The sequence below is a fragment of the Sus scrofa genome, chromosome 14, assembly GCF_054392235.1.
Source record: "Sus scrofa isolate SSC_HxYL_T2T_F1_AM1 chromosome 14, Sscrofa_HxYL_maternal_Yorkshire_Landrace_v2.0, whole genome shotgun sequence".
NCBI classification, from domain to species: domain Eukaryota; kingdom Metazoa; phylum Chordata; class Mammalia; order Artiodactyla; family Suidae; genus Sus; species Sus scrofa.
Genome location: NC_139396.1, coordinates 147,556,821 through 147,573,390, shown reverse-complemented (window position 1 = coordinate 147,573,390; position 16,570 = coordinate 147,556,821). Strand labels below are relative to the sequence as shown.

The 16,570-nt window shown below is 44.4% G+C and overlaps 1 protein-coding gene and 1 long non-coding RNA gene across 51 annotated transcripts in view; one reads left to right on the top strand and one right to left on the bottom strand.

The window, feature by feature from the left end:
- LOC146397069 (uncharacterized) overlaps window positions 1–2,415 on the bottom strand; it is a 128,990-nt gene extending 126,575 nt beyond the window's left edge. The window contains exon 1 of the long non-coding RNA XR_014826347.1: window positions 2,333–2,415. This is a non-coding gene — a long non-coding RNA (uncharacterized LOC146397069). The remainder of the gene's footprint in view (window positions 1–2,332) is intronic.
- The window catches only part of ABLIM1 (actin binding LIM protein 1), a 338,773-nt gene that overhangs the window by 205,129 nt on the left and 117,074 nt on the right, over window positions 1–16,570 (top strand). For all 50 annotated transcript variants that reach the window (XR_014826278.1, XR_014826285.1, XR_014826292.1 and 47 more), the window contains one exon: window positions 2,811–2,920. Coding sequence is in view for 1 of the 50 variants with exons in the window: in XM_021073348.2 (XP_020929007.1) it covers window positions 2,811–2,920 (110 nt within the window). In the remaining 49 variants the exon portion in view is untranslated. The remainder of the gene's footprint in view (window positions 1–2,810; window positions 2,921–16,570) is intronic.

The following is a 16,570-nucleotide window of genomic DNA, read 5'->3' as shown; positions in this document are numbered from 1 at the left end:
CCATATTTAATCAAAAGCAAGGTTTCCTCTTGACCTCTTCCTGTTCAGGCTGTAGCCCACAGCCTGGTTAAGAGCCCAGGGCTGGCATTTGGAAGACTCAAGTTCTGGTCCCACTTCCTGGGTGGATCTGAGACCTATGGGAATTAACTTTTCCACAGCAATCGCCTCATTTGTAAGATGGGAGGCTGTGACCTGGATACGAATGATTCCCCAAACCAGGATGCTGGCCGGAATCCCCTCAGGAGCTCTTTAAAAATATTCACTTCTAGCCTCTCTGCCCCCAATCCCTTATGATGGTTTTATGATGTGACCCAGCCAGGTTGGAAGGCCCTGGGCCTTCTAAGTAGGAGTCCTGCTTATCCTGACCCTGAGCAGTCATCCTTTAAAACTGGTCATGGTGGAGAAACATTTATCAGCTATCGCCCTGTCCCTGGACAGTGGAGCCGGCCGGGAGGATCTCACCATGGCTGCTCTAGAGCTGCTGCTACTGTTTCTGCTAAATGACACTGATTCTCCCTGCACTGGGGTCTCCTTTACTTTACACACTGCATTCATGTAGCGATTAATTTAAGCCTCTGAGCAATTCCGTGAGGCCCCTCATGAGCTAGCCGCCCTCCTGATGAATGAGTGCGGGATGCAGGGTTTAAGGGATTTTTCCCCGTCCTTCACATTGCAAGGCCAGGCTTTGAGCTCGGGTGTTCAGACTCTAAATCCACTTCTCTTTCTATTATAAGCATTCATGCACATACGGAAAGAAGCAAACCCATGTGGGCAGAGGACATAGGGAAATGGGAGAATATTGAAGAGGGTCATTTATAAAATAACAAAACTCAAAATTCTGAAGACCGGCCCCCTTGGGGAGAACTGACCTCTGGCTTGTCCCATGTGGGATTCAAGCCTGAAAATCTAAGTGTAGATTGGAGGCAAGGCATGGATAGGGGAAGGTGGGGGAAGCTCCTGGGCACACAGTTTAAAGGGGTGCTTCCTCTCAGGTCACAAGGTGCTCCTGAGAACAAGGGCCCCTTTCGATGCTGTGGCCTAGGTGCCTCGATGGCCTCACCCTCGTCCGGGCCTTGATCAGAGGCACAGAACCTGTGCTTATTGTGTTTATGGACCCTGCACTCCCTGATGGCCACCTTACAGGGCAGATGGGAGGTTTGTTCTGTTTTAATTAATGAGTGTGAAGCAGTAGGCCCACTAGGATCCACTTGAGTGTGACTCTGGTTGTAAAAGACAGAGCAGGTTCTGAGTTGGTGGGCACCACCTACACCTGCCTGTTGGTTTGGTCTCCTTAGCTGGTCAATCCAGGCAAGTTGCTTAACCTCTCTGAGCCTCCTCTGAGCAATAGAAAGTAACGCAGCACCAGGCAAGAAAAGGAGACCACCTCAAGGCGGCACTTCTAAAATCTGATGGTGTGAAAGTTTAAAACTCTTCTTGATACCTGGCACCAAGCTCCTTTGGGGAGCTGTTTTCAATGCAAATTTACCACCTGTGTGTGCATGACAGTTAATGTCCAACTGTGAGGCGGCCAAAGGGCAACTTAAAGAAGGGACAGCAGCTCTGAAAAATAAAACCCACACCCAGAAGCTTGAATTTGTTCTAAAGAAATGGCTTCTGACTCAGATGTGTGGGGATGTTTGGCTTATGCGCATTGCGTTTCTTAACCAGCAGAATCACACATTTGAAAACTCATGTTGAAGATTATTGGCAAGTTGGCCAATTGCAAGTAAGCAGCGGTGGAAACTGTCCCATGGCTATTAACTAATGACTTTTCTTTTTTTTTTTTTAACTAATGACTTTTCAAAAAAGCGATCTACTTGTCGAACTGGAAGGCGAAAAAACCCTGATAACTTACCTTTTGAAGGCAATCTTTGGGCAGTGTGTGCTGTTCTTGATGAATATCTAATGTGAAAGGGAATTTTCCGAAAAGAAGCTAACGCTCATTTGTAAAAAAATATCTAGAGCATGTTTATATGTCTCCATGTTGTAAGGGACGGGGTCCGTAGCACCGTGAAATATTCAGTTTGCCCCCTGAGACATCCAAGACAAAGTCCAGTTCAGATGGGAATCACATGGATCTAAGGGACTTCAAGAGTTAATGCCTGACAAAAAAAAAAAAAAAAAAAGAGTTCCCTTCGTGGTGCAGCGGTTAACGAATCCGACTAGGAACCATGAGGTTTCGGGTTCGATCCCTGGCCTTGCCCAGAGGGTTAAGGATCCGGTGTTGCCGTGAGCTGTGGTGTGGGTCGCAGATATGGCTTGGATCCCGTGTTGCTGTGGCTCTGGAATAGGCCGGTGGCTACAGCTCCGATTGGACCCCTAGCCTGGGAACCTCCATATGCTGTGGGAGCGGCCCAAGAAATGGCAAAAAGACAAAAAAAAAAAAAAAAAAAAAAAAAGGAGTTAATGCCTGACCTGTAACCAGTTCTCCTGGGGAAGGGCCTGAAGCTTGAATAGGAATTTATGGCATTTAAAGTATTTCTTCAGGAAGGTGTGTCCATTTGGAAAATGGAAATGTTTACTGTGTGCCCTGCTGGAACATCCCTCCTGTGATGAGTGGAGGTAAATGTGGATGCCTCTGGTTGCCTGTGGAAGCAGTACCTTCTCCTTCCTTCTCAAAATGAGGCACATTTATTTGTTTGGACTGGATCCAGCTGGCTGGTTTGGTTAAGACGGCTTTTCAGACATTTTGGCTGCTGCTCCTCCAAGTAATGCATTGGCACTGGAGGCCAGCAAAGCAGAAGACGTGAGCGGGGGAAAAATATGAAATTGCTGGAATAACCTTGAGGGCGTTGTCTTTCTGTCTCCAGGCGCCCGTTTCCACCCGGAGACCGAGTCACGTTCAATGGGAGAGACTGCCTTTGCCAGCTCTGTGCACAGCCGATGTCTTCCAGCCCTAAAGAAGCCTCTTGCCCCAGCAGTAAGTGCCCCGGCCACCTGTTGACATGAATTCCTTCTTACCTCAAGGTAGCTTAGGCAGGAACCTTCCTTTTTAGAGATTCTAGCAATGGGAAACACGAGCAGTCCTGTCTGAGGCATTTTTCAGCTGTAAAACGTGGCGTGTGGAGAAGCCTGCCCTAAAACCCATGCAGTGAGGAGCATCTTCCTTATTTCAAAAGGAAAGAAATAGAATTGGATGTTAAACTGTGCATTTTGATGGCAAATGAAAGGGAAAGAATTATAAAATGTTCTCTGGCGGCTCCGCAGGTTAAGGATCTGATGTCACTTCTGTAGCTTTGGTGGCTGCTGTGGTGCTGGCTCGCTCCCTGGCCCAGGAACTTTTGCATGCCACAAGTGTGGCCAAAAAAAAGTTACATCAGAAGTGCCCATTCTCAGAGTCCCCATCGTGGCTCAGTGGTTAACGAATCCAACTGGGAACCATGAGGTTTCGGGTTCAATCCCTGGGCTTGCTCAGTGGGTTAAGGATCCGGCGGTTGCCGTGAGCTGTGGTGTAGGTCACAGACGCGGCTCGGATCTGGAGTTGCTGTGGCTCTCGTGTAGGCCGGCAGCTACAGCTCCATTGGACCCTTATCCTGGAAACTCCATATGCCGTGAATGCGGCCCTAGAAAATACAAAAAAAAAAAAGACAAAAAAAAATATTATTCTTTATTACCCTTAAGTGTTCTTTATTCACCTGGAGGGTTTCTGACATTCATTCATCACACAGATAATCTGCTGAGCACTTACAATGTGTGTTACTGTTCATGCTGGAGAAATAGGCATGAACAAAACACACTCAGCACCCTTGGGAAGCTTATTTTTTCGTGGGAGCAGGTAGATAATATGTGCATATACAGAAATATCTAATACGTGAAGAAAATGAAAGTAAGAAGAGAAAGCAAGGCAATGTGTCTGCATTTGTATGGGGTGGTCACAGAGACCTCTCTGAAAAGGTGTCACCCAAAGAGAGATCTAAACAAAGTATGGGGACAGCTATATATACATGACGGGATTTGCAATTCTTGATGACAAGGGCTTGGCTGGCCTGTAGGAATCCAAAGAAGACCACCTTCCCTCCAAATAAAAATGTGGCCAATTGCAATAGTTCTTCTAGTAAATAACCTTGGGTGGGTCAGTTAACTCTGAAGTGAGCGTTATTCTGAACTCTGGGCACCAAGCAAAGAACCTCTACTTCCATCTCTTTCCTGGGGCGTGGGGATGTGGACCAGAGGTTTGCCTTGTTTTCTGTGGATTTTGCCTGTCTTTGGAGACCTAGGACAAAAGCCTTTAAGCCCTGCCAGTCTCAGCACCAAAGAATGAGATAAGCCACTTCTGTTCCAGAGGAATTTTGTGTAATTTATAGCAGGGATTCCAAATCTCCCTGTTAAAAGTGGAAAATCTATACCTATTAAAAATAAGAATGTTATGACCAAAAGTGTTTACATAGAAATTGGATTTTGACCATTGGGAAGAAAGAAGAAAATAAATGTATTATTGACACATGTCATTCAACACACATGACCAGATCCTTAGCATGTGGATTTGTATGTCAGATCCACAAATTTATCGATAACAGCAGCCTGGGTAGGACAAGAGCACGAAACAGGGCACAATCTTAGACCCCTAGTAGAGTTTCAAGTCCTTCACTGTTCTTAGCCTACTCTGCCCCATGCAGGTCCTTGGGAAGGTGACCTAGAGTGAAAAGAGGCACTCTCTTGTTTGAGAGGCCTTGCTTGGAAAGGATGTTACCAAAAGCTTGCAAGGAATTCTTCAGTCTAGTTAAAAAGAGGATTTAATGAGTCCCAGGATAGGGTGACAGCTATAATAGAGGATTATGTCCATAGGCCTATAATGGGAGTGGCTCAAATTCAGATGGAGTCCTTTAGTCCAATTATTTTTTTTGATAGGTGGGGAAATTGAGGCCCATGGGCTTATTCAAGGTCACACAAGCTATCCCATACATAATAAGGTGGGGTTAGAGATGGGACTTCTCACTACCAGTTTGGGGCTGTATTTTTGTTTCATCTAATCCTCCTCATTGTTTGGTTTAAGAAACAGAAGCAGGGAGTTCTTTTTTTTTTGTCTTTTTGTCTTTTGTCTTTTTGTTGTTGTTGTTGTTGCTATTTCTTGGGCCGCTCCCGCGGCATATGGAAGTTCCCAGGCTAGGGGTTGAATCAGAGCTGCAGCCACTGGCCTACGCCAGAGCCACAGCAACGCGGTATCCGAGCCGTGTCTGCAACCTTCACCACAGCTCACGGCAACGCCGGATCGTTAACCCACTGAGCAAGGCCAGGGACCGAACCCTCAACCTCATGGTTCCTAGTCGGATTCGTTAACCACTGCGCCACGATGGGAACTCCCAGAAGCAGGGAGTTCTCATGGTGGCTCAGTGGTAAAGAACCCAACTAGTATCCATGAGGATGCGGGTTTGAGCCCTGGCCTCGCTCAGTGGGTTAAGGATCCAGCATTGCCATGAGCTGTGGTCGAAGATGTGGCTCGAGTCCTACGTTGCTGTGGCTGTGGCGTAGGCCAGCAGCTACAGCTCCTATTCGACCCCTAGCCTGGGAACTTCCCTATGCTGCAGGTAAAAAGACAGAAAAAGAAAGAAAGGAAGGGAGGAAGAAAGGAAGGAAAGAAACAGAAGCAGGATATTTTTAAAAGCTTCCAGTCCTTTTCCTCCATGCAGTTTGGGAACATGGTTCCTCATCCCAGCCCCACCAAAATGGTTATTCTAATTTTTATTAAACATTTTTTTGTGGTATCTATATTTTCTATTTTACATGACGTAGTTATGCACATAAAAAGAAAAAAAATAAGTATAAACAAGTGTCATATTCAAATACAGTATACTTCATGCTGGATTTAACAGTTACCACATTTGTGCAAATCGCTGGACCAAATCCCATTTTCTTCTTTGCTCCCCATGGATGAAATCCCTTTTCTCTGTGCAACCGTTTTGGTCAGAACATTTTTATTTTCAACAAGTACGTGTCTATTTAGATAACTACTCAAATAGCATTTCTGGGGTGTGTGGGTGGGAGTGTCTGTCAAAAAGAGAGCTCTTATAGATGGATACACACATGCAGAATACCCAAATGAGGCAGGCACACAAATACAAGAGCAAGGGACTTTTCAGCAAGTTTCTGAAATTCAATGGAGCATAATTAGAAAACACTTGGTTGTTCCTTGTAATTCTTTAATTGTCCTATATTTTAAAACTATCCTGATGTTACTTTGATTCTTATTTTGAAAAAAAAATTTAGCTTGGCAAAGCTTCCTAGATAAAAGCCAAAAAAAAAAAAAAGGAAACTCTTTGATCATGGTCAGAGAATTGATGGAACATATTAGAGAACCAAGGTCCTCCTTTTCCCTTGAACCGTTCTTTCAAAAGCAAGTTTGCTCTTCTGAACCGAAATTTTATTTCACACTCTGCGGCTGGTTTCCCGTAATCACTAACTACGAGGTGAAGACAGTGTGAGAGGAAGAGAAGGGAAGAGGGGCCAACAGAAGTGAAGTCCAGGCAATGAGAATTCACACAGCATAGGCTTTGCTTGCTCTCCCTGGATAGAGGTGCAGTTTCTACTTCAGCCTCTAGGGGGAGGTCACCGTGTCTGTATGGCTGTGAGTTTGGGAGAACTTCCGGTGGGCTGCCTGCAGTGTCTTGGGCATTCTGCTTGGTGCTTCTTTTCACATTACGATAATCTTTTCACCTTTATACCTTTAGTTTCTAGTTTATTTTCTTCTTTAGACATTCACGTAATACTCACTGTGTTCAGGCACTGTATAGCCTGTTTACAAATTTTCACTCCTTCAATCCTCATAAGCACCACATAGGTTGGTACTAAAACTATCCCCTTTTCATAGAGGAGGAAACAAAGGACCATAGATGTTAACTCATTTGCCCAAGGTCACCCAGTGCTGGAACGAGGATACAGGCCCAGACTGCCTGACTGCAGATGCCATATTACTGTCCCTGGCATTTATTGACAAGGAAGGTCAATTCCTGATTTCCAAAGGTGGTGTGCTGAGCCTCGGAGCAGTGACCTGACTCGTCTGCGGATTTACTGAGTGTCTACCTCCACGGGCTGTGCGCTGTCTCTGAGCCATGGTTGCCTCCCTGGCAGGGCCAGGTTTGGTGAATGGAAACCACCAGGATGTCATTCATAGAAATAAACTCCTTCAGTTAAGGCTAATTGCCCCTGAATTGGTTAAAATGCTTCCATTCGAATGCAATTTGAATTCAACAAGCAGCGAACATTATATAAACATTATATAACATGGAGATAATAGTAAACGTTGCCTCCCAGTGTTATAATGAACTGCTTTTACAATATTAATTAAAAAAATAGCTTCTCATGTCTATAGTTGATTCATACTATAGAAATAAAAATGCCCAGGAAGCGAGGAGCTTTCCTGGAAGGTTACTGACACTCTTTTAAAGCCTAACTCCTCTCCATTGATGGGCTGTCTCCAATCACCCTTTCCATTTCAAAGGGTGTCCAACTTGTGTCTGATTGTGTGTGGGTTTGACCCATTGAGGCGCTGAAGCCTCACACACATACACACCCAAATCCACCTTCCTTTCCTTTCCTCTCCTCAGAACAGCATTGTCACTTTTCCAACAGCAGTTGGAACTCCTACAGTATGGAGGCGAATGCTCTAGCGTGGACAGAACTGAAATCATTTCAGATAAACAGCCATGTGCATGTTTTCAAAGGGGAGGAAGAATTTTTCAATTATTTTACTTTTCCATTTGGTGCAATAGATTTTATTTTTTATTTTATTTTATTTTATTTTATTTTTTTGCTTTTTAGAGCCGAACCTGCGCCACGTGGAGGTTCCCAGGCTAGGGGTCAAATCGGAGTTGTTGCTGCCGGCTTACGCCGCAGCCACAGCAACGCAGGATCCGAGCCACATCTTTGACCTACACCACAGCTCACGGCAATGCCGGATCCTTAACCCACTGAGCAAGGCCAGGGATTGAACCTGCATCCTCATGGATGCTAGTCAGATTTGCTAACCACTGAGCCACGACGGGAACTCCCATGATGCAATAGGTGTTAATAGTGGCAAGGTAATTTTTCTTTTGTCCTTAGGGATCCTCTCAAAGAATCATTTGCAGGTTGAGTGGGACTTGTCTACTGAGGTTTTGACAGTAGGTGGCGGGATGACAATCTGACGCTGGCCTCTGACTGCCTGGGTCACGCTCTGGCTCTAGCAGTCTCTTTACCTCTCTGTCCTCCACATTCGCATCTGTAAAATGGGATGGCAGGAGGGACTTACCTTGTAGGAGTCCATGGGTAAATAGATAAAAGTGCTGAATACTTATAAAACAAAAACTTACTATTCTGGCATTGACTTCTAAATTTCTGTGTAGGACAGTCTCTCCTTTTTGTGTCTGTGCTTTCTTCACTCTGCTGTTCCTGGTGGCTGTCTTTATCTCCTCATTTGATATTTTCCAATATAGGAAACCAGTAGGAGTTCCCGTTGTGGCACAGTGGAAATGAATCCAACTAGGAACCATGAGGTTGCGGGTTTCATTCCTGGCCTAGTTCAGTGGGTTAAGGATCTGGTGTTGCCGTGAGCTATGGTGTAGGTCACAAACACGGCTCAGATCTGGCATTGCTGTGGCTGTGGTACAGGCCGGAAGCTGTAGCTCCGATTCGACCCCTAGCCTGGGAACCTCTATATGCTGTGGGTGTGGCCCTAAAAAAAAAAAAAAGAAAAAAAACAGTGAAGGCAGGAACACCTGCACATATACAGCCCACAGATTGTTGGAGTTTGACTCATGGTGGTGTGTTTTATGGCAGGGTCTCCAGAATGGATCAGCCCTACCTTTTGGAACTTTCTTCCTGTAGGATAGGATGGCAGAGGAGGCTTGGCAGGGCACTGCTAAGGAGAATGGGTTCTGGACAGATTGGTGGCTGGTTCTAATCCCAGATCCCACCATATGCAGTCTGCTTGGCCTTGAGAACTTAATCTCTGCCTGCATTTCTTTGTCTACAAAATGGGAAAAAATAATAGTTCCTTTCTGTTGGGTTGTTGTTGGGATTCATGTAAGTAAAGTACCTAAAAGTTTCATGACACCTAATAAACTCATCCCAGTGTTAACCATTGTTCTTTAAGGAAGTTATGAGCCTGGAACTTGAACTTGGAACTTTAGAATCAGAAAGGAACAGAAGAGGGCATAGCATAATGGTAGAGACCCCTGGTCCTACCCCTTCTAGCCATGGAGCCTTGGGCAAGCGATGTGATGTCTCAGAACCTCCCTGCTCTTATCTGAAAATTGGAAAATAGCTGCTTTTAAACGTTGAGACTCAAAGAAACTATTACATGGGAGGGCAGTTTAAAAGGAGGAAAGGTGCTTGTGAAAATAGCACATGGGGAGCCCAAAGAGAACAAAGGCTTTTGAGAAGTGGGGCAAATGAGAGCAAAATGAGAGCAAAGGGTCCAGGTCTCTGGAGGCCTTGAGGAATTTGGTGATAGGGAGCTCAGTTTAACCTGAAGGATGACCAGATGAAAACAATGTTCTAGAAAGATTAAAGTGGTAATGATGATAGTGGTGGGCAAAATTCAATGATTTAGCACAGAGATCAGGGCTGGGGAGACCACTGATTATGGGTGTAGGTAATGGCTGTGAGAAAAGATGAGGAAGATGAAAGGATGACGTCAAAGAAAGATATGGATGTCACTGATTCATTCAACAAACATTTCTTTGAGCACCTACTATGTTCTAGTCACCAGCCAAACTCTTTACTGTACAGTTAACATCACATATTACTATGATATATTGGTCACAATTAAGGAACCAACATTGGTACATAACCTGCTGCATTTTAATGGTTTAGATGCGTGCCCACCTCCAGCACCCAGATAATGACTGATTAAAGATAAGGACCCTGCTGTCTTTCTCTCTTATACAAGGTGTAGCACATAAAGCCCCAGATAAATGTTCTGGAGATGGAATCAAAACCATCTCAACAGGACCAGTAATAATCTGCTCTTTTTAAATGGGTTGACGTGTTCATTGTAAAACAATACCAATATTACAGACAAGTACAAAGAAGGAGATAAAAATTGCCTGAAATCCCATCACCGTGGGTTCATCTCTATTAACATTTTGATAGACATTCCCCTGGATTTTACTTTCAATTATATAGACACGTGTACAGTGATACATACATTCTTCCCATAGCATTTTGTTCACGTGTCTTCTTGCCAAAAATCTTTGTTCTTTTGAGTGTCACACAAAAGGCTGAAAGCTTTGAGTTTGCTTAGGGCCCCTGGCTGCTCGGCCAGCTCACACGTGTTCTGGCCAAAGCGGTGCTTTGCATTTCTGTGGTGGCAGTTATCACTGCCTAGCCTGCTCGTTCTTTGTGTGTTTATCTCTCCAACCAGACCCTGAGCTACCTAATGACAAGGGCCGTATTTTTTGTCCCTGTGAATAGCGCTGTGCACACAGCAAGCTCAGGAATGTTCGCTGAATGGGTAAATCGAAGCCATCCCAGGAGACCCTTTGAGGGAGTAAATCTCAACTCCCAGGTCCAGAATGTTGAGTTCTGACCGCTGCTCGAATGACGATGGCTTTTGTGGGTTTTGTGAAATTACCTAAGTACAGCCTGGGTGCATGAGGGTAAGGTGTATTGGCATGATTAAACGTTTATTTTCTCATCTTATTTATAAGTTTTCCTCTTATTTAATACAAGGGGGGAGGGGTTACTGCTTCAAATAATTTGGTTGATGACATCATCGCACTTTTTTTTTTTTTTTTTTTTTTTTTTTTAAGTAGAAGCATCAGAGAATACATTTCCTGACTTTGAGTGTGAGGTTAGAGGGAAGTGTCCCCTCCCCGGGGCCCTTAAGGTACCAGCCTCTGGCCTGGAGGGACAAGAGTTTAACCTGGCAAGGGGCTGCCAGTATTGCTCTACTTGGGATGGATTGAGAGTTTGGAATTTACATCATAGCCGAAGGTACCTTACAGACGAAGGCCAAGGAATGCTGCAAAAAGGGATGTTAATGTTCGGATTTTTAGACTGAAATCTGCGACAATCATGAATCAGACATAAAGATCTCAGAGTGACCTGTCTTTTCACTTAACCAGACCCTGGATTATCTTGGCTGCAAGAAAGGAAGAAGAGTTCCCACCTTATAGGGAATGGGTCCAACTAAGGTGCAAAAAGTGAAAACAAGTACAAAAAACTGTTTCAGTGGATAGAAAGTGAATGGTATTTTGTGATTTACTGTTTTCATTTCACTAGATAATGCCTTTTTAGGTCCACACTTTCTGACAACTTCCCAGTAAAACTGGAATTTTAATGATGAGAAGAGCAGTTATTCCCCAGTTTAATTTCTTGGCAGCAATAGAGATTTAGCTGCTCAAAGGACTGCTGTGTACCTGTGGTTGTAGATAGGCTGTGCTCAGGGGGATGCTGAGAAATTACTCTCAGCACTTTTCTCCAACAGGAAGGGAGGAGTAGCTGGGAGATGGGGCGGGAAAGGAATTATTTTTAGTATATATACTAAAAAAAGCTTAACCATGTGTATGAATTACCTATTTAAAAACAAAGTACATCAAAAATGAAATAATATTAAATTAATTTTTTAAAAAGCCCATTGCAGACCGAAGTCTCTTTGCACGTTTGCCCTTGCTGTGACCTTCAGCCATGTATGTATTAAGTGACTGGTTGCATGATGAAAGTGCCGAAACTGACATTCTGCCCCTTCTTTTCTTCTTCCTGGCTTTGGAGTAGAATAAATGAGCTGATGTTTGCTAATGAGCACTGAATCCGAGAAACTGACGTAAAACTCAAGTATGATTTCCCCTTTGGCAAGAGCCCTGTATGCTGGGTGACCGTAGCCAGTTAAAGATTTATTCTTCAACTCTTTTACCAGGTTAAAGTTTATACTAAATTAAGGAAATTAGTGCAAGGACAAACCTTTTTTGGTATAGGGTTTTTTTTTGTTTTTTTGTTTTTTTCGTTTTTTTGTTTTTGTTTTGCTTTGTTAGTTGAAATCCACATAACCTAAAATTAACCATAACCTAAAATAAACCTTTTTAAAGTAAGTATGTAGGTACTTTCTCAACATTGTCCAACTACCACCTCCATCTAGTTACAAAACATTTTCACCACCCCAAAAGAAACCCCTGTGCCCATTAAACAGTTCCTCCCTATTCACCCCTTCTTCCAGGCCCTAGAAACTGCCAATCTGCTTTCTTTGTCTATGTATTTACCTATTCTGGGCATTTTATATACATGGAATCATATATACGTGGCCTTTTGTTTTTGGCTTCTTCCACTTAGCATCAGGTTTTCAAGGTTCATGCACATCGTAACATGTTGGAATTCAGTTCTTTTCATTTAATTCCTGCTTAATAAATTCATAATCAGCTCTTGGAGAGGAAAGGCAAACAGCCTGGCTCCTTTTAATTTCTCATTCAGATGGTGGTCATGAACATGAGAACAAACACACCCAATCTGATTAAAGGAGAGTCCTTGACCTTGAGGATCCTTAATACTCCTATCAAAATTCTATGAGCACAGCCTTAGGGGTTAGTGTTAGAAGTTGCAAATGTGCAGGAGTTCCCATTGTGGTGCAGTGGTTAATGAATCCAACTAGGAACCATGAGGTTTCGGGTTCGATCCCTGGCCTTGCTCAGCGGGTTAAGGATCCGGCATTGCCATGAGCTGTGGTGTAGAGGTTGCAAACTCGACTCAGATCCTGTGTTGCTGTGGCTGTGGTGTAGGCCGGCAGCTACAGCTCCAATTAGACCCCTAGCCTGGGAACCTCCATGTGCCACAGGAGCGGCCCTAGAAAAGGCAAAAAGACAAAAAAAAAAAAAAGTTGCAAATGTGCAAATGGCCTATATTTATAAAAATTATGACCAAAGTAACTGAAATTCTATCAGGATATATGGTATACACTTCGAAAGGAGGAGAGAGGATTTATTGCCAAATAAGAGCAGTCTCAGAAAATGGCTGTTTCTGGGCCTGCCTTCAACTTTCCCAGTCAGGCTGGTAACCTACTGCTGTGATAGCCCGTGAAAACCTGTTTGTTGTGCAGTGTTGTTTTCCAAAGACAACAAGAACTTTCACTTAAAATAGCAGGTCAGAGGCTGTTCTGGCTTGTGATGTTTCCGTCGTGGCCATCAGGAGAGCAAAGGGAGCAGCTGACCCAGCCAAGGGACATGGGTGATTGTGCAAAGCCTGGTTCAAGGTTACATAGTCAGGCAGCACATACCCTTTTAAAATAATTCTGCATCATTTGTAGCAAATTTGAGATGTAAACTGTTTAGAGCCTTGAAACCCCTTTTGCCACAGGATGGCAAATACACTGCTCCTACGTGAATATCCTGACTCACCCGACCCCACCCCCTCCACCCCGGGTTTGTCCTGTGACCCCATGGATTGCTGTCTGGCAAATGGCAGCATAGAATTTCAGAAGTTAAAAAGTACTTTTAAAAATTATTTCTGGAAAAGTACTTAGCCTAACACATTTGCAGTTTCACGTTCTGTTTTGCCCTCTATCTGTCCCCTTCTGATGATGACCTCATACCCCTGGTATTTGCTGTGACATGCTAGAGAAGAAAATTGCAGACTCATGTCAGGGACTTGATATGGACTGTGGCCAGCCAATCGTTGTCAACCCGTAGATGTCTGGTTGGAACCTGACAACACTGAGTGGCCGAAGTGAAGGTGAGAGGTCAACAGTCAGCAATGTCCACTTGGTAGATGGACACTCTTTTTTTTTTTTGGTCTTTTTGACTTTTCTAGGGCCACTCTTGCGGCATATGGAAGTCCCCAGGCTAGGGGTCTAATCAGAGCTGTAGCCACCGGCCTACACCAGAGCCACAGCAACGCAGGATCCGAGCCGCGTCTGCAGCCTACACCACAGCTCATGGCAACGCTGGATCCTTAACCCACTGAGCAAGGGCAGGGATCGAACCCACAACCTCATGGTTCCTAGTCGGATTCGTTAACCACTATGCCACGACGGGAACTCCTGGACACTCTCATCACTACCAAATGATGTGGTCTTTTTGGTCACAGTTTTTCAAATACCCAAACCCCTTACAGATGTTAAATCTGTAAGCCAAGCCTTATTGAAGGGATAAAGAAGAAGGAGAAGAACAGAAGGAAAGTCTGAATTTTTTTAAATGCAGGGGTTACAAATTCCAGGTCCTGCAAATAAGGGCCAGGCTGGTAACACAGGTGCATTCAGTCAGTTTGAGCTGGATGTCAGGTGGCAGTTGCCATTTAGGCCCTAGCGAGGGATGGGAACCCTGGCAAGCTGCAAATATCTGTCCTGTATAAAGGGGACAGCCACTACGTGCCTCCCACAGTTATTCCCATGCAAGAATTCAGGTGCCACAGGCAGAGCAGATGTGTTGAAAGCTTGTGTCAGAGGCAGCTTGTTAACCTCACAGAATCTGACCCATGTGCAGGTCACTCTCATCTCCTGTCTCTCTTTTTGGATAGAACAGCTGTCCTCTGGCATTCTGCATCCACTGTGTTACCACACAAGGTCATGGGAAATCCATATCCTGTGGGAACCACTGAATGACAAGCCATGATGTCATTAAGTTCAGGATTCAAGTTAGCCAAACCCTAGAACTGGGTGTTTTTTGTTTGTTTTCCATAAAGCTCCTTAAAATACTGACTCCTAGCCAGGGATAAAGTGCCTCTAGTTAACAGTCTATTAAAAGGACACCCCTTGAATATTTTACAGGGTCTCCAAAGTCTTATTCCACTCTCTATTAATAACAGCCTAAATCTAAAATGATTTTGTGTCTGTTTATTTTTCATCCCCGGGAAGAGCCATGAATTTATGTGCTAATCTTTGTTGATGACAAGCAGGGTTTCTTTTTTATTAGTATTTTTAGAAAAGGATTCCAGGGAAAACTTGAATGTTCTGGAACTTATCTGGGCCATGGTATCAATACTGAAACTTGATTTAAAGAAAAATTCTTCATTTTTTAAATTTTACAGTAAAGGAAGGAAATACTCTGAATTCACTTAAAATCCTTGTGGATATTTTATAACATCTTAGTATCTCAGCAAGTATTGAAGAAATGAGCAAAGTTTCTTTCTCTAGTCCCTTTTACAATTTACATTATTTTCATGATAATTCGCCACTCTGCCTTAACCTCACGTTCCAGTTTCATGTGGCTCTTTTTGCCCCTTGGTGGCAGAAGAGGCAATAACTGGGGGAACACGCATATGGTTGAAGGTTTAAAACCCAGAAAAGCCCTGTAATCTGTAAAGGCCTGGCTTCACATTCAAGCGCCTGTGAGACCAGATTTCCACTTTGCAGTTCTCGGGCCACTGCTTATCTGTGTGACCTTGTGCAGCCCTTGGGCCCACGCTGGGCCTCACTTTCCTGTGTGCAGAATGAAGGCTTTGCATCAAATGTCTTCTAGTCCATCTGGCTCTCCCGTGTCCTGTGACCTGTGCAATGCGGGTCATTGCTATCCTTCCAGGTTAGCGGGAGCCCCAAGGGAGGACTGAGACAAGGTGTGGAAGGTCTTTTAAAAGTTAAAAGGTGGAGGAGTTCCCGTTATGGCTCAGTGGTTAACGAATCTGACTAGGAACTATGAGGTTGCGGGTTCGATCCCTGGCCTTGCTCAGTGGGTTAAGGATCCAGCGTTGCCGTGAGTTGTGGTGTAGGTCACAGATGTGGCTTGGATCCTGAGTGGCTATGGCTCTGGTGTAGGCCAGTGGCTACAGCTCCAATTCGACCCCTAGCCTGGGAGCCTCCATATGCTGCGGGAGTGGCCCAAGAAATGGCAAAAAAAAAGCCAAAAAAAAAAGAAAGTTAAAAGGTGGGTAATAACAACAACAAGAAGAATAACATGAACAGGATGATGCTGATTATGGAACCAGAGACATCAAAATGCCTTCCCCAATGCTGGCCAGTGGGCCTTGGTTATCTGTTAAGGGGAAGAGGAAAGGGAGGTTTTATGGGATTATCACAGAGTGCCTGACCCTCTGCTCAGTGATTTCACATTTGCATACCTTTTTTTTTTTTTTTTTTTTTTTTTTTTTTTTTTTTTTTTTTTGCTTTTTAGGGCTGCACCCCTGGCATATGGAAGTTCCCAGGCTAGGGGTCGAATCAGAGCTGCAGCCACCGGCCTACACCAGAGCCACAGCAACGCCAGATCTGAGCCACGTCTGCAACTTACACCACAGCTCCTGGCAACGCCAGATCCTTAACCCACAGAGCAAGGCCAGGGATTGAACCCATATCCTCATGGATACGAGTCGGGTTCGTTTTGGCTGCGCCATGGTGGGAACTCCACATTTGCACATCTTTTTTTCCATCCTCACCACAGCCCCAGAACCAGCACGTAGGAACTGTTCACTGGCCCCTTTAACAAATGAAGCAACTGGAGCCCAGCGTTCCTTAGCCGGCCTAGGCTCCCTCAGTTCTATGTCAGAGCTGGAATTTCACCCCAGGTCTCTTTGCCCCTGAAGCCCTTAATCCCTGTGAGTTGCACAATCAGTGTATAGAATGGGCCAGAACACTCGTGGGACAAAATAAAGTCTTACTTTTTTCCTTTGGCTACTTCTATTACCCTCTTTTGGAGCTCCCTTTCTCATATCTTGGACAGATCTCATAGCTTTCTGGTCA